General features: G+C 51.8%; 1 protein-coding gene across 5 annotated transcripts in view; it reads left to right on the forward strand.

Moving 5' to 3' along the window:
* The window catches only part of PKNOX2 (PBX/knotted 1 homeobox 2), a 274,750-nt gene that overhangs the window by 237,651 nt on the left and 11,971 nt on the right, over positions 1–25,128 (forward strand). For 4 of the 5 annotated variants that reach the window (XM_008259803.4, XM_002708693.5, XM_051848258.2 and 1 more), the window contains 4 exons: positions 2,040–2,228; positions 13,377–13,506; positions 13,945–14,042; positions 14,863–14,982. In XM_008259803.4, coding sequence (XP_008258025.1) covers positions 2,040–2,228; positions 13,377–13,506; positions 13,945–14,042; positions 14,863–14,982 — 537 coding nt within the window. The remainder of the gene's footprint in view (positions 1–2,039; positions 2,229–13,376; positions 13,507–13,944; positions 14,043–14,862; positions 14,983–25,128) is intronic. The other variant, XM_051848275.2, reaches the window with a different exon arrangement.

The raw sequence follows: 25,128 nt of genomic DNA on the forward strand, positions 1-25,128 counted from the left end.
TGTCCAATTGGGTGTCCAGCACATTTGAACACTCTCTTCTCTCCACTGAAAAGCAAGTTGGCAAAATTTACCATGAGCCGTTAGGAATTTCCCAAGTTTTTCTCCTGTCACTTCTGGGAACTGATCCTAAGAAAGTAATGTAGAAATATGGGGGTGAAGGTGAGCTATAAAGAGAGAAAGTGTTTGCTACATCATTTTGTATATAACTGGAAGTACTCTAAATACCCAGCAGTAGGGGACTGGTTCCATAGTGCACACATGAAGTAATATGCAACAAGTAAAATATATTTATGTAATAGCTTTCACTTATTCAACAGATATTGGTATTCATACATGTTCATCTGATGATGGCATGTGAGCAAATTAGGCGTCATCCCTGTCTCGCAAAGCTCTCGGTCCAGAAGGGAGAATAAAGACAACAGCTCCAGCACTTAGAAGCACCTTTTTTTTTTTTTTTTTTAAGATTTTATTTATTGGGGCTGGCGCCATGGCACAGCAGGTAAAGCCACCTCCTACAGTGCCAGCATCCCATATGGGCGCCTCCAGCCCTCTGCTATGGCCTGGGAAAGCAGTAGAAGATGGCCCGAGTCTTTGGGCCCCTGGACCCACGTGGGAGACCAGGAAGAAGCTCCTGGCTCCTGGCTTCAGATTGGCACAGCTCTGGCTGTTGCGGCCAATTGGGGAGTGAACTAGTGGATGGAAGACCTCTCTCCCTCTCTCTAGCTCTTGCTTTTGCTCTCACTCTCTTTCTCTCTGCCTCTCTTTCTCTCTCTGTGTAACTGTGACTTTCAAGTAAAATAAATAAATCCTTTTAAAAATATATTTATTTATTTGAGAGGCAAAGTTATAGACAGAAAGGGAGAGACAGAGAAAGGTCTCTATCCTCTCTTCATTCCCCAGATGGCTGCAAGGCCAGAGTTGGGCTGATCTGATCCGAAGCCAGGAGCCAGGAGCTTCTTCCAGGTCTCCCACACAGCTGCAGGGGCCCAAGGACTAGGGACATCTTCTTCTGCTTTCCCAGGCCATAGCAGAGAGCTGGATAGGAAGTGGAGCAGCCGGGACTCGAACTGGTGCCCATATGGGATGCAGGTGCCTCAGGCAGAGGCTTAGCCTACTACGCCACAGCACTGGCCCCAGAAGCACACAAGGAAAAAACAGGAAATAAAATGGCCAATGCACAAGGATACTGGAACTGTGAAAATATGTGCATGTGGAAAAAAAAGCATCCTTCTTTTAGGGTGATTGGGTCAACGATGGGCGCCCCCCAACCCTCAGTTTTCCATACTGCCCATAGTAGTTTCTTTTTTTATAAGAATAACCACAACAAAGGGCAAAGCTTCCATTGCAAAAGAACTCCTTGCCAGGGAAAGGCTGAGAGTGACCATTTGCAGAGGCAAGAGGTACACGTACTACAAACCAAAGAGCACCAGAAGCAGACAGGTGTCCAGTGCTCAGCTAAGTCGCGTTGGATTATTCAGTCACTCAGCAGGTATCAATAGAGAGTCCACAAGGTCGCCGCATCACATGAGTCACTCCAAGCATGCGTTTAAGAATAGACAGTCCTTGGCCTCTCCCAGCACTTACCAGAAGCCCTGATCTCAGTCTTACGTCTGCCGGTTCAGTACTTCACAGGGTACCACGTGAGATCTGAACATCCCCTGCGTGGGATCCTCTCAACAAGCCTTGAAAGTGGTTAGGGAGGGTGTCATTATCCCCATCAGTTAGACACCAAGGCTCAGAGAGCTTCAGCAACTTGCCCAAGGTCACACAGATAATGAGTGGCAGGCCCAGAGCTTGGACCTGGCCTTCTCTCGCTAAGGCCAGTGCTGTCCTCAGAACACCACAGTTGCCTCAAGAACAGCTGTGATAACAGCAGGCTCAGTGCAGGTGAGTAATCAGCAGAGTCGGCGCTAGAATGTAAACCATGTGGATGAGAACACAGGCGCTGCTCTCCCCTGCTGTGGTTGGGGCTGGGGGGTCCATGCAGTGAGAAGAATGTGATTCCAGCACCTGGGCTCACCTCTGCTCCCTCTCCCCAGATGGTGAAGGCAATCCAGGTCCTGAGAATCCACCTGCTGGAGTTGGAGAAAGTCAATGAACTCTGCAAGGACTTTTGTAACCGTTACATCACCTGCCTCAAAACCAAGATGCACAGTGATAACCTGCTCAGGAATGACCTCGGGGGACCCTACTCCCCCAACCAGCCCTCCATAAACCTTCACTCACAGGTAACACACGTGGCTGGGGCCCATCTCTTAATCCAGGCTCCTAAGCCATGACTAAGGTTCCTTTGGTGACCCGGGACAAGGAACTGGATCCTGCGCCATGAGGACCCTCCTCTGATCCCCTCCTTACACCCAGCAGACAGCACAGGCCCCTACTCATACAACCTATTGCCCAGAAAATGGCCAGACCATGACAGGGGCCACGTCCAAGGTAATTCCTGGCTTACTGACCCAAGATATCCCAAGGAATGAGCCTTAGAGGAAAGGAGACAGGACACTTTCCTAGAGGATGAGCTGGGGATGCACGCAGACCTCCTGGCTGCACAGGCTTCTCCAGGGCTTGGGAGCACTCTGCGCCTCTGGGAAGGAGACTGGGGCAAGAGCTCATTCCCCGAATCCTGTCCACCTCATGTGAACTCAGCTTCCAAGGGGTGATTCCTCTCTACTTGCTCAGCCTACCCTGGCACCTCTGTCCCCTATGGGTCAGGGCCACCATCAATGTCACCTCAATCTACCCACCTCCAAGATGCACCTGCCACCTTCATGCTAGGAACTGGGAGGTGTGGAAGGGATGCCTTTGTGCTTTGGGCAAGAAGGAGTTATTCTCTGCAGGGTCAAAGGCTTCCCCCAGACCTACAAACTAAGAGAGCTGCCTGGTGATACCTTTCCACCATACTAGCTGGCATCTCTGTAAGCCACGGACTTTCCTCTCTCCCTGAGTCCCTGAATCCAGGGCAGGTGTATGGAGGGCACCCTGGAGGCTCACCAGAGCCCTTCCCATTAGATAATCAGGCCTGGGGATCTGGGTAAACTCCCCAAGAATGAATGGAAACAAGTGCTGGCAAGAATGCCTAAGCAAGGCTGTGACCAACATGCAAGCTGTTTCCCTCCAGGTTGGTAGAGGCAGGGGGAGAGACGGGATGACCCCAGGAAGGTCAGCCTTGCCTTGCGGTCACAACAACAGACATCCACGCTACACTCAGTGTCCCATCAAACGCATCCCAGTGAAATCGCTGTGGACTTGATGGCGAGAATTGCCTAGGACACAGGCAGGAAGTTTATTTCCTCTTCCTGTTGCTTGAAAATCACCAAATCACTTTATTGCAGATCTAAAAACAGCAGCCCGGGCTTCTGCTTGCTAATATTCTCTTGAAATAGACTCATTCCTTCAGAGTCTTATTGTACTTTCCCTTATGATCAAAATTAGCAAGAAACTTGCATAAAAGAGGACAATAATTGCTCAACGAGCATCTCGTTTGTAATTTATTAGTTTCTATTATTGTGGGTTACCATGGCGATGGTGCGCAGCCCCAGTGATGGGAGAGATGTGCGATAGGAGCTGAGGAGGCTGTGAGGCCTCACCGAATGGAGATGCACATTTTTATCAGTAATTTTCATGAAAATAATAAGTGAGGAGTTAATGAGATGGAAAGCCATCCTGTGGCTATTGTGAATTTTTTTTAAGTGTTGATCTAATTAGAATGCATCGGTCAGGAAAAGTAATGAGGATTTAGTGCCTCACAGAGATGTGAGGATCATATCAGAAAATTAGCACAAGTCTTTGGAAATAATCAGGTCCTTGGAGAGGAGCTGGGTCTCCCCTCGTGGGCCCTCCAACTCTGCCGCGAGCTCTGGGCTTGGGGGTGAGCCTGGGCAGTGGTGGAGGGAAGTGGGGTCGGTCTAGTAGCCCCCGCGGCCCCCTCAGGGTTGGGGTCCGAGGCTGACAGGCTGCAGGGAGCAGGCTGGTGGAGGCACGGGGTCTGCAGAGAAGGCTACATGGGCTCCGGGTGGTCCAGGTCTGGGGATGCTGCCTGCCACCGCCACCCCTCCTGGGGAAGCTGGGCTTCCGCTCTCTCCGAGCCCCTGAGCTGTGAGCATGGGAGGGAAGGGCTTTGATTCCAATCACTGGGAGCAGCAGATCTCTGCCTGAAGGCGAGGCTGGCCCTGGGGCAGCCCCTGCAGAAAGGCTTCTGATCTGCTGGGAACCAGGAGCTCAGACAATTGGGCAACAACAAAGACCGGGAGAGAGGGAGGAAAAGACAAACCAGGGAGGCATTCTTCCTCCGTATCACTCCAACTTGTCCTCCCGGCTCCCCTGACCGCCACCGCCTGCTTGGCTCAGGCTCTGCTGGGTGAATAGGGATTTGCAGAACAGCAGGCCCTGGGGGCCTCTCTGCCCGACCCTCACCCTGGTGCCTACCCACGGGAGCTCCTGCTGCCAGATTCGTCTTCCTGAAGCTGTGCCCCTGTCCAGCTCACAAACCCGTTGCTCCAGTACCTTTCATTCTCATGCACCTGACGTGCAAGGTCTCCTGGGTCTGGCCTCAGCCTCCCCTCCTGGGCCAGTCAGTCTGCGGGAAGTACTGAGGCTGTTCTTTCCTACCTGTGTGCTGAGGAGACACCGCCCACCCCACCATCGCCACCTCCCTGCAGGACCACAGCCAGCCTCCTGCCCTCGGGCAGGAACAGGCCACTGGCCCACGGAGACCTCCCTGCTTCCCCATAATAGTGGACCGCGCATGTCCACTCTGAGCCTCAAAGATGGCAAATGTCATGTGGGTTTTACAGCATGGACTCTCCTTCCCAGATAAACTTTTCTGGAGTTGAGACCGTATTTTCTATATTTGAAATCACCAAATCACCCAATTATGGATCTAAAAACAGCTGTCCGGGCATCCACTTGCTCAACTTCTCTTGAAATAGGCTTGTTCCTTCAGAGTCTTTTGAAACTTCCCTTAGGAGGCCAGCAGTGGCTACCACAGGTCTTGTGTGTGATGGATGTTGGCCAGTGAGTATTTACTGAAAGAAACAAAGTAACCGGAGTGGGGGAGGAGGAGGAGAAGGAGAACTAGAGAGAGAGACATGCCCTGTGCTGCTCCCCTCCCCGTTCTCAGGCCCGGCTCCCATCACAAAGTTAGGGTAGGGGCTTGCACTGGCTCTTCGAGGAAGGAGGGACCCACAGCTGCCACGGATCCGGGGCCATGCAGGAGGCAGGTCTCGGGTCCAGGGCACAGGAGCCTGTATGGGAAAGGAGAGAAAAACCGAGTGAGGGGCGAGCATGGGGGTTGGGGGGGGGGGGTGCGGGTGTGTGCACACACGCATTTGTCATGGTTCGACCTTAATCCTCCCGGCCTGAAATAGCCACCCTGAGCACCAGCCTGGCCCGGGGTGGGAGGGTGTATGCCCCCCCCCCCCCAGCAGAACATGATCCTCCGGATCAACATTCCGGCTGCCTGCCAGCTTTGTTGCAAACTGCTGGCTCATGGCTTTCCCTATGCACTAATCATCCAGACTTGGGTTGCAAAGTGGGGGACATTTTTGTTTTCCAATTGATGCCCCCCCTCCCAGATGCCATGCTGTGCCCTTCATCCAGCTCTGCAGGCTTGGGTGTTCCCTGTTTGGCCTTGCTTGCAATCTATGGGTGGAAGGCAGGTGGAAAGTAAGGGAGATGGCTTCTACCAAACTAAAGCAAGACTCCAAGACTTGGGCAACAGCCCATTCTTTCCACCTCCCTAGGAAGCCGTCAGGTGCTGCCCACACCCAGTAACACCCAGGCTGCATACAGGGGCAGCATCCTCAGAAGGGAAACTGTCTGACCTCCAGCTCTGGATTCTCCTGTACTTCCTTTGAGGGCACCAACCCAACCATCCAGTAGAGAGAAGCTAACTCCCATGGTGTGTAGGCATGAATCTGACCTGAAATTCAACCCTCTTTCTCCATGGGGATTGAAACCTCAGCTCTACTGCAGGCATAGTGGCTTAGCAATGGTTCTCATGCAGTCGCCAAGCACGTGAGGGGACAGGCATGGTATGCACTGTGCTAGGGAAGTTCTAGACAGCTGTGTCAGCCATGGAATGATCAGGGCCAAGACTACTGAGTAAAGACAGGGAAGGAACAGCCAAAGTGACGAGGACAGGAGCCGTAGGAAGGGGTTCTGGATTGAGCACATCGCGTGTGTGGCTTGAGGTTGCCCCAGTCACCACTCAGCATCCTTACTGCTCCCCTAGGGAGAGGTCAGGCCCCAGGCCCAGCCTGCATGCCTTCATGTATAGATCTGTTCCTCCCCCCCAGGGTTGGGGTGAACAAACCTCATGGTGGATCAGAAAGGCCAGCAAGAGGGGTTTGTCCATTGTGATTGGACAGGCTGCAAAGTCTCCAGCTTGGGAGGGCTTCCTGGGGGTGGAGGCGTTTCAGGCAGGCACGGGGAGAGTTAGAAGCCAACTTGGCAGCTCGAAAGCTAAGCGTTCCCAGCATAGGAAGCCGTCTGGGAGAAGGTGAGGAACAGAGATAGGGAGACTCTCAGAATCCCTCAAGAGAGGGAGACAGGTGGAGGTGGGCAGTTCTTCACTCCTTGGAGCACCTGTTGAGCCTGCTGAGTTCCAACGATACAGATGCAGAGGTGACATAGTCCCTGTCCTCAAAATGACATTACAAAGTATCTTGCAGCCATAAGTTGGTAACAGTGACCAACTGTGAAAGATTTTAATGATGGTGGGGAAAGTAGCCAGAGATGAGGGCTGGAGACGTGCTTGGCTCCCTAGCACATTGGGTCAATGTGCCCACTGACGTACTCTTGGCTTCCAAGCACATTGGGCCAATGTGCCCATTGACCCAAATGGCAGCCCGGGTCTGCCAGGGGCCAGCCATCCCATGGGCTTGACCAGGGAGTTCTGAGGTCAGCCCGGTGCAGGGGACTACTCTGTTTGCCCCATTTTGTGTTGCTCGGAGAACTGGCAGAGAAGGGGAGACCGTGGACTGAGCTCCCCTGCGTGTCCAACACTGAGCGTGCCCCAGGCTTTACCTGTGCAATCTGATGGATTCCTTGCAATGAGGCCACAAGGTGAGCCTTATGATATTTCACACCCAAGGCAAGAGACGCTGGGAGAAGCGAGGACACTGGCACAGTCTGGGGCAGGTTGCTCCAGCGACTCCCATCTTCTAGCTGGCTGGTGACACACGAGAAAGGGAACAGGGGTCCCCTGGTGGGAAAAGAAGGCCCTACCAAGCTGTAGTTTAGGGGTTTAGGGACTAGAGAGGAGGAAGGCAATGGCAGGGGCTCAAGTGTCTGACAATAGACTGAAAGTGAGAAAGGAGAGGGACCCAGCCAACTCGGTTCTGAGATGCTGGGCTTGGCAGGCCGCATACAGCACTCAGCTCAGCAGCACAGAAGAGTGCCTGGGTGGGTCAGTGTGCCCATTGACCCAAACGGCAGCCCAGGTCTGCCAGAGGCCAGCCATCCTGCGGGCTGAGGTCAGCCCGGTGCAGGGGGAGACGATCTAGCCTGGAAAGATCACCACTCTGATGGAAAGAGGACACTGACAGATCCACGTGGCAGAAAGTGGAGTGGGTGCTGCCTCGTTCCTGCCACAGGCATTGACACGGTCCCCTCTGCTGGGTCCCAGCCCCCAGCTCTCCCGCTGGGGCCAGGAGGACGGCCCTTCCCTTCCTGCCGGGCTGATGAAACCTGAGCTCCCTCCTTCCCAGAAGGAATGTTCCTTAAGAGCAGCAGCTGCTCATCCCCACAGGCCAGCACTGCCTCTCCCCTGAGACAAAAGCCCCCGACTGGAGTGCAACAGGAACAGGATTAGGTGGCTTGTTTACGTGTGCTTGGCTTCCTTGAGTTTGAGAAGGGAGCTTTTCTTGGTCTAAGACAGGACACTGGCTCTGCCAAAATGGAGGGATGCTGCCAGCAAGGGTGTCTGGTGACAAAGGCAACCTCCCCACCCCCCAGGTCACACGTTTGCATGTGTGTGTGCACACAAATACACCCATCCCAGGCCAAAGCCAATCAGGGCACGCATTTTTTCAAACAGCTACCACACACTTAATCTTGGGCAAGGCAGTTTGGGGGAATTCAAAGAAACACCTCTCTTCCCTCCAAAAACCTGCACACGAACCTGGGGAAGAAGACATCTGCCCAAGAAAGAGACTGTGCTGTGTGGCCCTGTGTAACGCAGGTGGGAAGCAGTGAAGTCAAGTTGGTGAGACACACGGCCATGTGCTGGGCAGGTACAGACAAGCTCTTGGTAAAAGTAAGCACTCAGGATATCCCACCCCACCACCCACCCACCTGACCCCCAGCCCAAAGTCGGACTCCAAGAGGTCGGGTCTGAGCTGGTGGATCAGCAGAGACCCCTAGTGGCCAGGGTGAGGATGACAGGCTACTGGGGCCCTTCTCTGCACTGCCCCCACTCCCTCCACCCATTCATCCCCACCCACCTTCCCACACAATAAATCCCAGGGGGTGGCATTGTTTTTCCTGCAGTCCTTAAACTGCAAGGACCTTCGCAAGGATATCTAGTTCATTCCCCTGTTTCACAAGCATCGTAGTAAGAAAAAAATTCCAACTATTTAAAAAATAGCTTAAAGAGAAAGTTTTGTCATTTCTTTCCTTAACTCCTTCATTTCTTCATCCCACCATAGCTTCTTCCAGGAACTTCTTGGGTGGAAATTAAGGTTCCCACCCCTGCCCTCCGGGAGACTAAGCCTTTTCCCCATTAACAGTGAAAACTCACAATTCTGTGTGGCCCTGCCACTCCCACTCCCAAAGTCACCCCAGAGCCTTCAACTGTCTCAGTTAGGTCTTCCTTTTAAATAAGTCATCTTTTTTGTCTTCCAAAAAAATGACATTTACAGTAAAACTCACTCATTGGCCACTGAGTCCGATAGCCATGGGGTGAGAGTATCGCAGGTGGCCCATGCGTGGTACTCGGAGGCACAAGCCCTCTGCCACTCTAAAGCCCTGCCTTGCTCTGCCACTTCTGAGGGGCTGTTTGCTTCTGTGTCTCAAGTAAACACTGCACAGGGAACAGGAGTGGGGAAGCTACCAGAAGCTTGGGACAGCACTGCCGTGCTCCTGGTGCAAGGAGTTCCTGGGCTGGATAACTACTCTGAGCCCCTAGTCCCCGGGACCATTCAAGCAAGAATGGGAGACACTCTGGATGCTGGAGAATGCAACCAAATCGTACGGAACGTTCTCAACTCTTTGTGGGTGCTAAGGCTCCCCAGAAGGAAGCAGCTCTGTTTGGATCCAGACAGCAGCATCCACCTGGGTTTGGAGTCTGATCATTCCCATGGGGCCTCTGCTGAGAAGATAATATTGCTGTGCACTGCGCCAGTGTGTCCTCCCTGCGGGGCTCCTGCTGCTGCCATGGTAGCTTCCTCAGACAAGCCCTGGGGGCTGTTCCCAGAGCCCCAGAGCCCCCTACCTCCACCCGTCTCCATCCAACAGAGCTAGAGACCAAGACTCGACCTGAGATCCCAGGATCGCAGCAAAGAGGAGGTGCGGAGCTACCAAAGACTCCGACCTCCACCTGTCTCTATTCAATGGGGCTAGAGACCAAGGCTCCACCTGAGATCCTGGTGGTGCGGAACTAGACGGGGCAGGGACCACACTTGGGATTCTGGGCATGGCCAGAGACCTGGAGCATCTTAGGCAAGGAGAAAGGAATGGAGGGGCAATTTCTGTGCCACTGTAGCTGGGTGGTGCCCCCAGCTGAACCTCTTCCATTGCCAAGTAATGAACCCTAGGATTTCTAGGACAAGCTTTAAATCCTGGCTGTGCCACTCCCCAGTTGAGGGGCCTTTGCCAGAGGAGATGAGAAGTAAGTTACAGTATGACTGAAAGCACCAGGCACCAGGCACCGTAGGTCTGAGACCAAGCACGCGCCATCTGTGCACATCCGTCCTGCACTTGCAGCCACACGACCCAGGTGTGAAGCACAGCTGTTGACCCCTGGGAGGCCACTTTCCTTCTCTGGACCTCGGTTCCTCTTCAGGGAACTAGAATACTCTCTCTCCTGCTGGCCCCACCAGGCGATGGTGATACTGGCATGAGATAATGTGGTGAAGGAATACTCTCTAATAGTCAGCGAGTGTGGCAAATAGGTAATTTTCATCATTTCCCCAGACCCCAGGGGTGCCAAGATTTTGCTCCCTTTTACTTGCCCCAGCCAAGACGTGGCCATTCCTGGCCCTGCCCACGGGCCTTACCTCCAAAAGTTTCCATTCTGTTTCTTTGCTGATACAATTTGGGTGCCTCTCTGCACCTCCCAGCCAAAGACCCAAAGAAGTGGGAGAAGGGTAGGAAAGAGAAGGAGCTAAGCCAATGCATAAATCGCATTTAGTTATCCAGAGTGGAGGAACCTGCCTAGGTGCTATCCAAGCCACCAGGTAGAGAACCAGCCAGAGTTGGAGCAAGCAGATGAAGTATCCAGGGGGTGTCTTCTCCATCTACCTGTGGCTGCTAAATGGTGTGTGTTGGTTGAATCCCAAAGGGCACACCTTCTATTTGTTTTACAGACTTTGCTTACATTTTTCTAACCTTGCTGGATTCTTTTATGGGGTGAAGAGAGTCTGGGATAACTTTTTTATGCTTAAAGTTCTCAAATGCCCCTGCTGCAAAAGGAGCATCATGGCACGGGTGATTCTGGACAAAAGAGTATTGCAATGTCCTTGCCCCTGGTCTTAGGGTGAATGACCTGGAGATGGGGCCTCCTCTCTTAAATTTACATTCCGAGTTTGCTGCCACGTCAAGTAACGTCGCTTCTGGCCTACATCCTGAGAATGGTTGACTGAGACGGATGCTGGAACAAGGAGAACTTGACCTTGGAGCAACCTTGATGCTGAAAACCCAGGCACTGAGAAGCTCCTGGATGTTGGCAGTTGGCAGCCACATTTCATAAATAAGGAGACCAGGCCTACAGAAGGGCCAGAGCCCGATCTTGAAACTGATCATCTTTTCTCTGGCACCAAGCTGCTTCTGGACTTCAGTGTGTGGGTGATTTCTGTCTGTCCCTCTTGCCTTCAGTGACTACTCATTGAATGCCGTTGATTCAAGGAGAGCCTGCTGCCACGTGGGTGTTCCCTGACAGTGGCTGCAGCATCACTGTGCTCTTGTCCTGTTGCTGCATAGCAGCCTGGAGACCTTAGGCAGGTCACTGTGGCCCTCAGTTCCTTATTTGTATCTTAGAAAGTTGGAATATGTGATTTTTAAGGGCCCTTGAGACTGTCCAAGGAAGGTGGAGAGTTCTGCTCAACAAATAAACCTTCCCAGCCAAAGCGTTCTTGTAAGTCCTGGGAAGGGAAAGCCAAAGCAAGAGCTGCCCTCGCCCTTCCACAAGGCCACAGCCAGGGAGGTGAACCGAGAGCGGAGGCAAGGCCTGATCCTGCCCCACTCACCCCCAGAGGGGCGGGAACGAGAGCCCCGTTGTGCAGGTGCGTGGGGGGAGAGAGGGCTTGATGCTGATTGTCCTGCTGCTGCTTATTTATAGGGGCTACTCCTCCAGCTCTCAGGCCAGGGACAGTCCTGCAAGACCAAAAGTCCTTCTCTGGAGGAGAAGCCAAAAGGGGGTTTTATCAGCTGAATCAAGAGAGATGTGCAGATCAGTGCAGACTCCACTTTCCTGAGACGCTCTGCCCGGTCCCCTGGGGCCAGGGGCTGGGAGGAGACCCGGATGGCTGTCCCCTGCAGCTGGGATATTTTTCCTTTGTCTGTTGCTGTAGACACTGGCTCAATGTTTTCTCCAAACACAAGTGTCCCCTCACTCCAAACTCTAGACTTGCCCTGGAGCCTGCAGACCCAAGCTTCTTAAGTCCTGAAACAAAAGCTGAGAGCTGGGGGCCTTCTTCTTCTCCCTGTGTCACCCGTGTCCGTGACTGTTAACCTGTCTCCAAGTCCTTGCTCTTCATGCTTATGATCCTAGCATCTGAGCGTGGGAATGTCGGCCTAAAAGGCCCTTGGATTTGTGAACTGCTTCGAGCCACTTTCAGATGGGGAACCCTGGTTGGGGAGAGCCAAGAGGCCCAGGCAGGTCTCCCAGGACCCCAGAGGCTGCTTCCTCTACACCTCTTTGGTTGCCCGTCTTGCTTGCTTTAAATCTGGGGACACTGACCTCTCATCTCCCAGCAAAGGTTGCCTGGAGAGAGGGAGCGCTCGTTCCTCCTTGGAGGCCGGCAGCCAAGCTTCCTTCCCTGGTGCTGGAAGTCCGTGACTTCTTACCAGCTATGAAATGGTAGTGATGGAGGGAGCAAGGGGCCAGAAAACGTGTCTTCTTCACTGCACTGCCTACTGGAGAGACGAACTGCAAGGGTCATTTCCTGGTTGAGAAGGTGGGGCCAAGGAGTCTGTATCCAGGGGAATTCTGTGCTGGGAGCCTCTGGAGGTAATCAAGGTTGAGACTCATACGCTCTGGGGGTGAGAGGAATCGCGCATTGTGGACCAGCAGGTTAAGCAGCCTCTTGCAAAGCCCGTGTCCCAAATCAGAATGCCAGTTCGAGTCCCAGCTCCTCTGCTTCCAACCCAGATTTCTGTTAGTGCATCCTGGGAGGCAGCAGGTGATGACTCAAGCACTTGAGCCAGTGCTGCCCACATGGGACACCCAGCTGGAGTTCCTGGCTCCTGACTTTGACCTGGCCCAACTTCGGCTGTTGTGGACATTTGAGGTGGCTGGAAGGTTCTTATTCTCTCTCTCTCTCTCTCTCTCTCTCTCTCTCTGCCTTTCAAGTAGATGAAAATAACCATTTATAAAAATACGGTCTGAGAAGACAGGCCGTGCAGAGGCTAGCCCAGCTGTATTTATTTATTTATTTAGCAAATATTTTGACCTGAATGTAGTAAGCACTGTGATAGAGGTACATGAAGAAGACAGGCACAGGGCTGGGTGCAGGGAAACATCTGGAGACCGGAGTCTGAGGGATGAGTGGGTCCTGGCCACCTGGAACAAGGTTCTCAACCCTGGCTGCATATTAGAAGCACCTGAGGGAGCTTTGAACCCTCCAAAGCCCAGGACACAGCCCTGACCAATTGAATTAGAATGCCTGGGGTTGAAAGCCAGGCACCGCCACTGGCGATTCCAAAGTGTAGCCAAGGTAGGCACCACCTGCTATGGTTAATATGTCTCGGGTTTGCAGGAGAATGAGCTACTTGAATGGATGCCAAGTGTTGGTTTTTGGATTTGGGGAATGCATTGAGCTTTCTCATTCACTGTTTCTAGGAAGCCATGAGAACTGCGTTCTGGATTTGGATCTGGGAAGGAGCAGAGAGGAGGGAGGAGGGAAGGCAGGAAGGGGACAGGGGAGAGGAGGACTTTGGGGCTGAAGCCGTGAAGCTCTCAGGGACATTGTCACAAATCACACCTCCCTTACTACCAGGACCTCCTGCAGAATTCCCCCAATTCCATGTCTGGAGTCTCCAATAACCCCCAAGGGATTGTGGTCCCAGCCTCAGCGCTCCAGCAGGGCAACATCGCCATGACAACCGTCAACTCACAAGTCGTGTCAGGTCGGTGCAGAGAACGGATGCTGGGGACTGTGGGGAGCACCCTGGTGGAAAAAGGGTGACCCTGGGGGGATGCCAGGGATGGGAGGGGGTGTTTCTGTCAGGGGAGGGGGCTCCCCCACTCAGGTTCTTGACTAAAACATTCTGTAAGTGTGTGTGGTTCACACCAAGACCCGATTGTGATGGTTTAGAACAAAGTCGGGTTGAATTCTCATGAGTCCCCAAGGACCAAGCAAAGCTATGGTCCCTTCCCAGAAACACGTCCCACCAGACTCTGCTCCCCCTCCCTGCCCACCCCTACAAGCGGAAGGAACACACCTGGATGCCCCCGGGCTCCTGAGAGAGGGTCTCCACGTGCAAGTGCCAAGGAAATCGGGGACCCTGCTTGCCCTCACTCCTCCCGCCCATGGCAGGGGACCCAAAAGCTGGTTGTCTCCTCAGGTGGAGCCTTATACCAACCGGTTACCATGGTAACCTCCCAGGGTCAGGTGGTCACCCAAGCAATCCCCCAGGGAGCCATCCAGCTCCAGAACACGCAGGTGAGTGTGTGTGGTCTGCACACGTGTGCATGGGTACAGGGAGGGTAACTGCAGAAGCTTCTTACCTGCCAGGCGCGCTACCCAAGTAACTCATCCAATCCTCATGAGCCCTCTAAGAGGTATTGTTACTCCTGCCAGACAGATAGGGAGTGGGGTCTTGGGAAGGTTTTGCCAGCTCCAGGAATGTGTTGCCTCCTGGGGTTCCCCTCAGAGGCTCCTGCACTTCCTAGGCCTGGACCCCACCCCAGCACCCTTCCTCAGTGGTGCAGAGCGCACACACAAAGGAAGAGGGGAGAGGCCCAAAGTCGGAGGCCTGGCATCTGACATTAACCCTGTGGTCTTGGATAAGTCAGCTAACCTCTCCAGACCCCAGAGTTCTTATCCATACAAGGGAGATGAACACTCACTACACCCAGCCCCACCAACCCACGGGGCTGCTGTGAAAGTTACCTATGGCAATGGCTAGGAGATTGCTTTGTAAACCATGGAGTACCACAGAAATGCTAATACCTATTAGCTGGTACAGGGCACGTTTCTATCTTCTGCACTGTTTGCATGTCTCTGTTTCCTCTACCTCCTCTCTTGTCTCCTCTTCTCCCTCCCCTCCTCTTCCTCCTCCTCCTCCCCTTCTTTCACCCCAAGGCTCATCTCCATTCTCTAAGGGGCTGGTATGAGATGAGAGGGAAAGGTGACCTCCCCAGGGCCCTACGATTGGGTTGGGAAGGAGGTGGGTGGCTAGCATCTGCCATCACCATGGCAACGGGTCCCTAGCTGCTGCCTCAGGCTGCTGATGCTGATTCTTTCTCCACGTGCCCTGAAGGTTAACCTTGACCTCACCTCCCTCCTGGACAATGAGGATAAGAAGTCCAAGAACAAACGAGGAGTCTTGCCCAAGCACGCCACCAATATAATGCGTTCTTGGCTCTTCCAGCATCTCATGGTGAGTGTGTGTATCCTGGGGTGTGGAGCCACAGCATGGGGTGCTGGGCTCTGCTGTGTCTCCAGGGCAAGAGCTTTCTGATAGGGACAATACCAGAGGCCAGGGTTTCTCTAGTGTTTGCTGCTGCCTCCGAAAAGTGTGAAAATGGAAGAAGTAATGGGGACAAAATCGTTTACACTGGGTGATAATACGATGTGGTACATGCCACACTTTCCCTATGGAAGGAATGGGTTAATTCTCTGCCAGGACTCTGGAATCTTAACCCACTGAGGAAGCACGAAGTGTGTGCCCATTTCCTGCTGGCTCGGGGCTCCAGGGTAGGGGAGCGGTGACTTTCTCATGTCACTGGCTCAGCTCTGTGGTGTAGAGTTGACCACTTTCAGTTGATACTTTGTAAAATGTCACAATACCTTGGATTTAACCAGAGTGTTCATACGGCACCTACTGTATGTGCATAACATCATGGTAGTTATCCATTTGTGTGCAGTGTTAGTTGCAAAAGGCAAGCTTTGGGTTGAATATTAGGAATGACTTCAGAATGGTAATGCCCTAGCAACAGTTTCAAGGTCTTTGGCAATAAATAGAGAGGCTTTGTCTGAGCTGAGTGTGTGTGTGTGTGTGTGTGTGTGTGTGTGTCCTGGGAGGGGAGGTAGATTCAGTGACCACAAGAAAAGGCTTCCAGAAGCCAGCACGCTCTTGACCTGACAGGTAGGTAGCTCATGCGTACACAGCTACAGGACAAATACAAAGGGACAGTAGACACACTGGCCCAAGAACAAGAACCAAGGGCAAGGGAAAATCTTTCTTTAGAGAGAAATAAAATGAAGCATGCAAATTAATTAATCAGCCCAACAGTCCTTTATGTGACATGGGAGAGTGACCGGAAGCCGTGGAGACTAGGCCTCTGGAGATGCACTGTAGTCCTAGGGACTCTGCCTCGGAGGCCTTGGCCTGAGTGTCCAGTAGGCAGGGTGGGGAGGACTGCTCTGAGGCTAGAGCCGTGCTCTCCCCACCAGCTTCTACCTGATTCTGGGAGCGTGGGCTGCCCCAGTGCTTTGCTGTAGATCACTTTGAAAGCACTGTCTGGTTGGGAGACCTAGAGTTTCCAAATCAGGAAGAAAAATTGGATAGAAAGAGCTGGAAGGTCGAGAGCTAGGTGAGTGCAGGGGGTAGAGCCTGGGTAATGAAGCCGGGGAACAGGGACAAGTCCAGGCCAGAATTTCTGGGGGGATGCCCAGGTCTCCTGCTTGTCCTGGTTTTCCAAATCGTCCAACAGCCAATGAGGATCAAATGGATTCTGTGGTCTCCTGAGCCCGGCATCCACACCACAGCTGCCAGGCCCTCCTCGGGGAGGAATCAGTCTTGTGGGCTGAGCTGTCAAAGCCAAGATCAGGGCGGCAGGGGTGTGCCGGGATAGACACCACTGTGGGAGCAAAGGTGTGGTAGTGAGCTGGTGGGCTTCTGAGGCAGCCAGGCCTGGTTTCACATGCAGGCTTCACCTCTGACCCTGTCAGCTGACCCCACCGAAGAAATAGTTGCAAAGACCTGGCGCACAGAGGTGCTGCATAAATACTGTTCTCTTTCCTCCCTGCTGAGGTCTGAATTAGCTTACCCCGACATCACCCATGGTGAGGCTTAATTCACTATATAATGGTTTTGAAAGGTGGGGGGGCCTCTAAGAGGTGGGGCCCAATGGGAGGGGGCTGAGTCATGACAGTCCTTAGGAAGGGATTAGCATTGGTCTCTTGGAGTCAGCCAGGTGGTTGGGTCTCCCAGGAGTGGGTTAGTTCCCAGAGGAGCAGGTCATCAGAAGAGAGTGAGCTTGACCCGTCCCTGCTGTCTCGCTTGCCTTCCTCACGCCCTCCCACCATCAGTAGTACATCAGTATACCATCTGCCACGATACCCTCTCAAGAACCCACACAGAAGCTGACCCCATGCTCTTGAACCTCTAGAACTGTGAGCTAAATGGACCCCTTTTCTTAAGAGTCCCCAGCGTCGAGTGTTCTATGATGGCAGCATGGAATGCCTAAGACACTCCCACGCCTCACACCCCCATGCATTCTGAAGGCTGATGTGAACACACCTCCAGCCCCACTACTGGAGAGGACACAAGGCAAGTATAGGAGAGAAAGGAGGGTGCAGGCCAGCACCCCCTCACTGACTCCTGTCACTCCACCTCATGGTGCCCATCTCAGCCGCCTCCCACTGCCCACCTGCAGCTCACCCAAGAGCTAAGTCTTCAGCCCGAACTGGAGACTGACCCAGTGCAGTCCCTCCTGGCTGTGCCTCATCTCTCAATGGACTTCAGTTCATGTCCTGCCCTTTTGGCCCCTTCCTTGAGACCTTCCTCTGTAGTTCAGGTCTTTTTTCTCCACACCATGGCCCACTGGGACACAAGAAGGCAGAGGGATAGAGGGGTGAAGAAGAGACAGGAAGTAGGGATGAGGTTGGTTCTGCAGGACAGGCCTGGGACTGTGCAGGGGATTGGTTGAACTGCAGGAGTGGGAGCTTTCAGCCTGCCCTTGTCCACGCACCCCTGCTCTCCTCTAGCTCGGGACACCCTCAGCTGCTAGGGACATGGCACCTCCCGCGGGCAGAGTCCCCAGGGCATGCCTTCATCACAGCCGTCTCAAAAGATGAGAAAGAAGTGGCCACTCCGCCTCCAAAGTTAGAGTTCAGAGCTTCTGGCTTGAAAGGGAGGAAGAGAAGGAGGAGAAATTCAGTCCACTCTGGGGGAAAAAGCAGACCATGGCAATCCTCTGCATACCAGGGCTGGGCCACTCAGCCTGGGACTAACCCCCAAGCAGCCCGGTTCCCCAGGCACACATGGAGGCCTCCCCATCCCGGCTTCAGGAAAGAGGCTTTGGTGACTGGGTGCTGTGGAAAGATGCAGATTTTGCAGGCAGACGGATCAGGGTATGGATCGAGGCTCCCTGCGTCATCACTGTGATGCTGTTTCTTTGAAGAAGAAGATAATACTTACTTCCCGTGGTTGTGAAAATTAGAGAACATATATAAAGAACCGAACCTGGGGCAGAGTTAGCACTTCGATAAATTCTCATTGAATTTTCTAGAACAGTAGACCAAGAACCAGTTTTTGAGGCTGAAACCCAAAGTTTGAGGCAGATGGCTGGTCTGTTTTTGACCTGTAATGCCTGCTGCTCTGTCTGTGGTTTGACCTGACAGCTTACTAGCTAATGCTACTGCTTACCCATTCTGTTGGTCCATATGAATGTGAAATCCCTGGGTCTCATAGCTCTGATGCTATTGTAATGTCTCAAGAACAAGGACCATACATTATACTTCTGCTGTGGCTCTTACAGCACTGAATGCCAAAACATGTACCTTTATACTGTTTACTAGGGCTTGCTGTAGAAAGGGGTTCCAACAGTAAACCAAGTCTCTGCATATCTGGGCTATAAGAGTTTAGCCTATTTCTTTCTTCCGAGTGTGCTAGATGGTACTGTGAATTCACAAAAGGGTAAGGTTTGAAGTTTCTCTGGAACTTATTTGATGGTTCTAAGTCACTCTCCTTGCTGTCACTGTTGCTCTGAGGAACATCCCTGAGATGCAGTCCTTGAGAAATAACCCTGCGGCAGCACCGTACGTGGAGACAGTAGCTGTTCAATGTTAGGGAAGAAGGGTAGAGAAGGCCTGAAAGATGGACCTCTGTATACCCTTGGTGTCCCCCTATCCAGTGCAAGTGGGACAACAATTCCTTTATTGGTTAATTGGAAAATTGATTTAAAAAATAAAGAGAGAACAATGAAGGCGGATATTATGGTGCAGTGGGTTAAGCCACCACTTGGGGTGCCTGGGATCAAGTCCTGCCTCTGCCCCTGATTCAGCTTCCTGCTACCATGCACCCTAATGATGTCCCAAGTACTTGGGTCCCTGTAGCCCACACAGGAGATCCAGATGGAGATCCTGGCTTCTGGCTTTAGCCTGGGCCAGCCCTGGCTGTTATGGACATTTTCTGAGTGAATCTGTGGATGGAAAGTCTCTCTATCACTCTCTCTCTCTCTTTCATTTTTCCATGTGTCACTCTGCCTTTCAAATAAATTAAAATAAATAAACTTTAAGAAAAGGAAGAGCCATTCAAAAGATACATTTTATATTAGTTCAAAAGATTTATAGAAATGAAGAATTTTCTAAAACTTCCTGGCAAGTGTATATTATCAAAAAACGACATGAATTTGAAAAACTTTTGCACCAAAGTAAACTTATATATATTTTTTTTAATTTTTATTTATTTTTTTTTGACAGGCAGAGTGGACAGAGAGAGAGAGAGAGAGAGAGAGAAAGGTCTTCCTTTGCCGTTGGTTCACCAAACTCCAGTGGCTGCTGCGGCCAGCGCACCGCGCTGATCCGATGGCAGGAGCCAGGCACTTCTCCTGATCTCCCATGGGGTGCAGGGCCCAAGCACTTGGGCCATCCTCCACTGCACTCCCTGGCCACAGCAGAGAGCTGGCCTGGAAGAGGGGCAACTGGGACAGAATCCGGCACCCCGACCGGGACTAGAACCGGGTGTGCCAGCGCCGCAAGGCGGAGGATTAGCCTAGTGAGCTGCGGCGCCGGCCCAACTTATATTTCTTAAAGATTTATTTACTTATTTGAAAGACAGGTGCCTGGCGCTGTGGTGTAGTAGGCTAAGCCTCCGCCTGGGGCCCCCACATTCCATATGGGTGCCAGTTCATCTCCCAGCTACTCCTCTTCTGATCCAGCTCTCTGCTATGGCCTGGGAAAGCCATGGAAGGTGGCCCAGATGCTTTTGTCCCTGCACCCACGTGGGAGACCCAGAGGAAGCTCCTGGCTCCTGACTTTGGATCAGTCCATCTCCGGACATTGCAGCCATTTGGAGAGTGAACCAGTAAATGGAAGACCTTTCTCACTATTTCTCCCTCTCTATCTGTAACTCTGCCTCTCAAATAAATAAATAAAATCTAAGAAAAAAAAAAAGAATGAACGAAAAAGAAAATTATCTCTTAAAAAAAAGTATTTGAAGGCAGAATGACAGAGAAAGAGGGAGAGACAGAGCGAGAGTTTCTATCTGCTGATTCACTCTCCAGGTGGCTGTAATATGCAGGGCTGGACCAGGCTAAAGACAGGACCCAGGAAATCCATCCAGATCTCCCATATGGGTCACAGGTGCCCAAGGACTTGGGCCATCTTCTGCTTTTCCAGGTTCACCATCAGGGAGCTGGATTGGAAGCAGCATAGGCAGGACTCCAATCCAGCACCCCGATATGGGAGGCCAGCATCACAAATGGCGACTTAACCCACTGTGCCACAATGCTGGCCCTAAATAAGCTTGTCTTTTAATTCCACTACTCCACAGACTTTTTGAAATACCCTTGTATATTCGTCTCCTAATCTTTGATGCAGGGCCGAGGTCTTTTTCTGATTACAGTTTGTCATTTTACTTGCATAACCCTCTCCTACAATATAAAGTCTACAACACTTAAAATGGAATAAGAACTTTGACATTTGGAAGCTAATCTGGTGACAGAACCTTTCTGGGTTTTTATTATGTATTCCAATATTTTACATTTGTTTTTCTTGATCTATTCAGCATTTTTAAGCAAATTTGAGCCTTAAGTCTTTCCACAGCTTTCTATCAAGTCTTCTTAGCAACATTAACTCTTTCTTTTTGCACTCACATTTCGTTGGTTTGCAGAATAGTTCATTAAATTACATAATTACAATAATATAAGTAAGTGGCATAAACCATTCCAAATACAAACACTGCTGACTTTCTGACACCCAGGCACCTTGGCTGATGAACACTCCACAAAGCAGCCCCTTCATCTCAAGCACCCAGGGTCTGATGGATGGCAGTTCTGGTTTGCAAAAAAGAAATTGGTAAAATCTGCAAACTTGGCTAAACGGAGACCGGTTCTGAGCACTCCTGTAGTCAGTACTGGTTTTCCTGCTGTCTTCTTCCTCTCAGGCACAAGTTACGATTCTTTGATTCCTTTTGTCCTGTATCAGAGGCCTCTTGTCATTTCTACTGTTCTGTGGCATTAGCAGCTGCAGAAATGTGTGCAGATGATAGAAAGCTCCTGAGACAGAGGTTAAATCCCAGATCCTTTTTGCTGTTAGGCTGCAGTGCAGTTGGGATGGTTTCGTCCATTAGCTGCTTGCTTCCGAGTCCCTGAAGAATCCAGTGACATTTTCTTGCTATTGCATTTTGGCTGCAAGAGGCTAACCTCCTGCTGGAAGCAGTCATTCCATGGCAAGCCCAGATCACATGGAAAACCTGGCAGAGGCTCCTCCCTGCTGAGGGTGGAGATGCACTGAACGGAGGTGGGGGTGCTGCTGTTCTTCCCAGCTTCCACTCCCATCCCCCGAGCTCTGGGTCTCAGAGTCACCCGAACCAGCCAAGTGATTCTGTTCATTTCTACCCCCAAAACGTGATGGTTCTCCAGGCTGCTGCGCCCCAAGCTTGTGAGCAACTTTGCAGATTCTTCTCTGGGTGCGAGAAGGTCCTGGAGAAGACACCAGCCCCACAGGCCCTGCAGCTACCCAGGGAGCCACTTGTGCATTCACCAGGGCAGTGTGCCAGACTCTGTGCTGAGCATGTGACAGCTTCATCTCGTTGATCCACCCAAGCACCCTGGGAGGTAGACTCTACTGGTACCCTCATTTCACCAGCTACCAAGTGAGACTCAAAGAGAGCAGCACATTTCACACAGATAAGAAGGCCACCTGGGATTTGAACCCAGATCTGTGTGACTCAAGGCTCTTTTTTTTTTTTTTTTTTAAGATTTATTTATTTATTTGAAAGAGTTGCAGAGCAGCAGAGGCAGAGAGAGAGAGAAGTCTTCCATCTGCTGGTTCACTCCCCAGGTGGCCGCGATGGTGGGCACTGAGCCAATCCGAAGCCAGGAGCCAGGAGCTTCTTCCAGGTCTTCCTCGGATGCAGGGGCCCAAGGACTTGGGCCATCTTCTACTGCTTTCCCAGGCCATAGCAGAGCGCTGGATTGGAAGTGGAGGAGCCAGGACTCGAACCAGCACCCTTATGGGATGCCAGTGCCTCAGGCACGCCACAGCACTGGCCCTGGCTCTTATATTTTATCCACTGAGCCCTTCTGCCTCTACATGGACCCAGGAAACCACAAACATCCCTGAGCTCCCATGCGAAGTTCAGGGACAGCAGAGGAGAGCTTCCACCTGCGGCAGTGCCCCATCTGGGAGAGGTATAGGATTTGTAGACCACCCGCCCAGCTTTCAGATCTTCACAGTGACACAGTGTTGGGACCTCTGCCCCCACCCTCTTCTTCGTCCATCTCCCTCATCAGCCCAGTGTGACACCAAGGCCAGGCCCAGCTGTTCCCTGCTCTCTGCCATCCCTGACCCCAGCCACCCAGCCTCGCAGAGCTCCAGGCCCTCTTATATACTCTGCTGCCGTCACAGAAGCTGAGCACACGGAAGACACCAGGGGCTTTCACTCTATGACTTTTTAAATTGAAACATAATTCACATACCATAAAATTCACCCTTTTAAGCTGTACAACTCAGTGGGTTTCAGTATATTGACAATGTTGTGCAGTCATCACCACCATCTGATGCTAGAGCAGTTTCATTACTCCCAAGAGAAATCCCATGCCCATTCGCCATCAGTCCCCAGCCTCCAATCACGCACATTCTGTCTCCAGGGATTTGCCGGTTCCAGACTGTTCACGTGAATGCGTGGTCCCTTGTGTCTGTCTGGCTTCTCTCACCTGACATCATGTCTTCAAGGGTCATCCACATTTTAGCGTTAATCAGTACTTCATTCCATCTCATGGCTGAATACTATTCCATTGCGTGGATGTACTGCAGTGGCTTCTCCAATCATCAGCTGATGGACGGGGGAGCTACTCCTACTGTTCGGCTCAGGAATGATGCTGCTGTGAGCATTCGTGTACTCCACACGGTTCCGAGCCCCTCAGTATCTTAGAGAGTCCTCATCAGATTCCCAGTCCTCCCTCTCTGCCTCCTCCCTAACAGCCCAAGAGCCTCACATGCTGGGCTCACTCCCGCTGGGGGAAACGGATCTGCTGCACACCCAGGTACAGCCTGTGCCCTGCACGGGGCTCCCAGCCAAGGAGGGCATATGAGAGTGGAGGCCAGGCAGTTGCCTCTGCACCGTGGTGTTGCCTTCAGCTACTCCACAGTCTCTGCGTGCCTGGCCACCTCCCCTGTGCCAGCCTTGGGTTCTGTCTTAAAGAAATTATATAGTTCTTTCCCTGTCAAAGGCTACTGACAGATTTGAACATGACATATGGGTCCCTATATCAGACATCACGTGGTACCCCAGACTGATGTACAATTTCTGTATATCAGATAAAAAAAATTCTAAATGGAGTTTTGAAAAAAGAGAAAGGAAAGAAGAAAAAAGACCCATTTCCAGACTCCACCTGCACACCTTCCTCAGAAATGGCACACTTCCTGACAACAGAAACAATGCAGGCTATGGCAGGGACATGCAGCTGGTGAGAGGACCCGGGTTTGAATTCCACTGTCCCCTCCACCTTGCTATAGGACCTGGGGTAAAGCCCTCAGTGGGCCTCAGTTTCCTCTGCTGTAGAATGGGTTCGCTATATCCAGCTCGGAGGGCTGCTGTGAGGATGGATTACAACAACCGGTGTGAAGGTACCTTGTCCTGACACGGGCACAGTCACTGCCACAAATGCCTCCAGCCACACCCCAGGAGCCCCCACTTCTGCTCTTCCTTGGAAAACACTGAGAAAAACCTCAAAGCTTTCAGGAAATCTGTGAAGGAAAGTGTGAACCCCTCAAAAGCAAGAAAATGGCTTAGGGAGACTGACCCATCTCGTTCCAGGATATCTGACCCCCTACTTCTCCCTCGGATTTCCCCGCAGTGTCTGAAATGCCGCTAATCAGATATCCATTGTGAGTCACTCAATCCCTGTGAACCAAATGCTTGTAACAAGGCCATTATCCATCCACAGTTCAGTCTGAACTAGTTCAAAAGCTCGCTTTTCTACTCCCACTCAGCCGAAATCAGCCTCATGGGAAGAATGCCCGTGCTTGTTGGTGGTGGAAGATAAAGATTAGAACACACTTTAACTCAACACTTTGAGGAGGCAAGACGGACAAGTTCCTAGCTGCTGTGCTAAGCCCTCCAGGCCCCTATCTCTTGAGGATCTGATGGAAGCTTTATTCACATCATGGTGAGCACAGTGTCGGGGAGCTGACCCCCAGGTTCAGGATGATGCCTGGGGTATGACTTAAGCACCCTGGAGTTTGTGAGGCACTGGAAATTGTCACCGGGGTGTGAGAAGCAGCCATTGATGTCATATCCATCTCAGAGTGTTACCTGGCTCCTGTTCTTCCTCTTGAAAAGAGGAGAGGTCTTTTGCTTGTCTTTCCTGAGCCCTGTGGACCCCTCCTCACTTGAACACTTGGCCTTTAACCAAACTGGTCTTTAGGGCTAGCCGAGAAAACTACTTGGTTTTAAAATAACTTGTTTCTATGGGAAAATGTGACCTCAGTTCCAAATAACCTACCTATTCACTAACACCTAAGTCCCAGGTATGACACATGATTTCAGCACTCAGGGGACTGATCATTTAATTAGGGGAAAAAATTATAGACGTACGTAAAGCTAGAGAGGTCAACCTGTGATGTAATCGCGTGCTATTAGACAAACACAGACACCCAAGGGGGTTAGAGGACTCGGTGCAGGCGAGAGGCATTCTGCCATCTGTGCTGGGCACAGACTTCTAGAATGGTGTGTCCAGGGCTGGGCATCAGGTTGCAAAAGGTCTTTTTACAGTCGTGTCCAGAGAAGGGCAGCCAGGAGGGGGAATGTTTGTTCAAGTGGCTCTCACAGGAAGCATGTCGCAAGAGGAATGGAGAAGGGAATGGGGAGTTTGCCCTGTGGGAAAGAGAACTGGAGGAAGCCTGTTCCTTTAAGCGCGTGGTATAGTGTGAGCAGTACGGGCTTTAACTACAGGCAGACCTGGAATTGGTCACTGCTCCATATTTTCCTTGCTGTGTGACCTCAGACCGATCAATTAACTTCTCGTAGTTCACTTCCTCTTCATGAAGTGGAGCTGGCAATCATTGCCTCTGGTGATGAGGATCGATAGTTTGTCATAAGCTCAGAGCCCAGCAGATGAGCTGCTCAGGGTGA

This window comes from Oryctolagus cuniculus, chromosome 1 (assembly GCF_964237555.1).
Source record: "Oryctolagus cuniculus chromosome 1, mOryCun1.1, whole genome shotgun sequence".
Lineage (NCBI taxonomy): Eukaryota > Metazoa > Chordata > Mammalia > Lagomorpha > Leporidae > Oryctolagus > Oryctolagus cuniculus.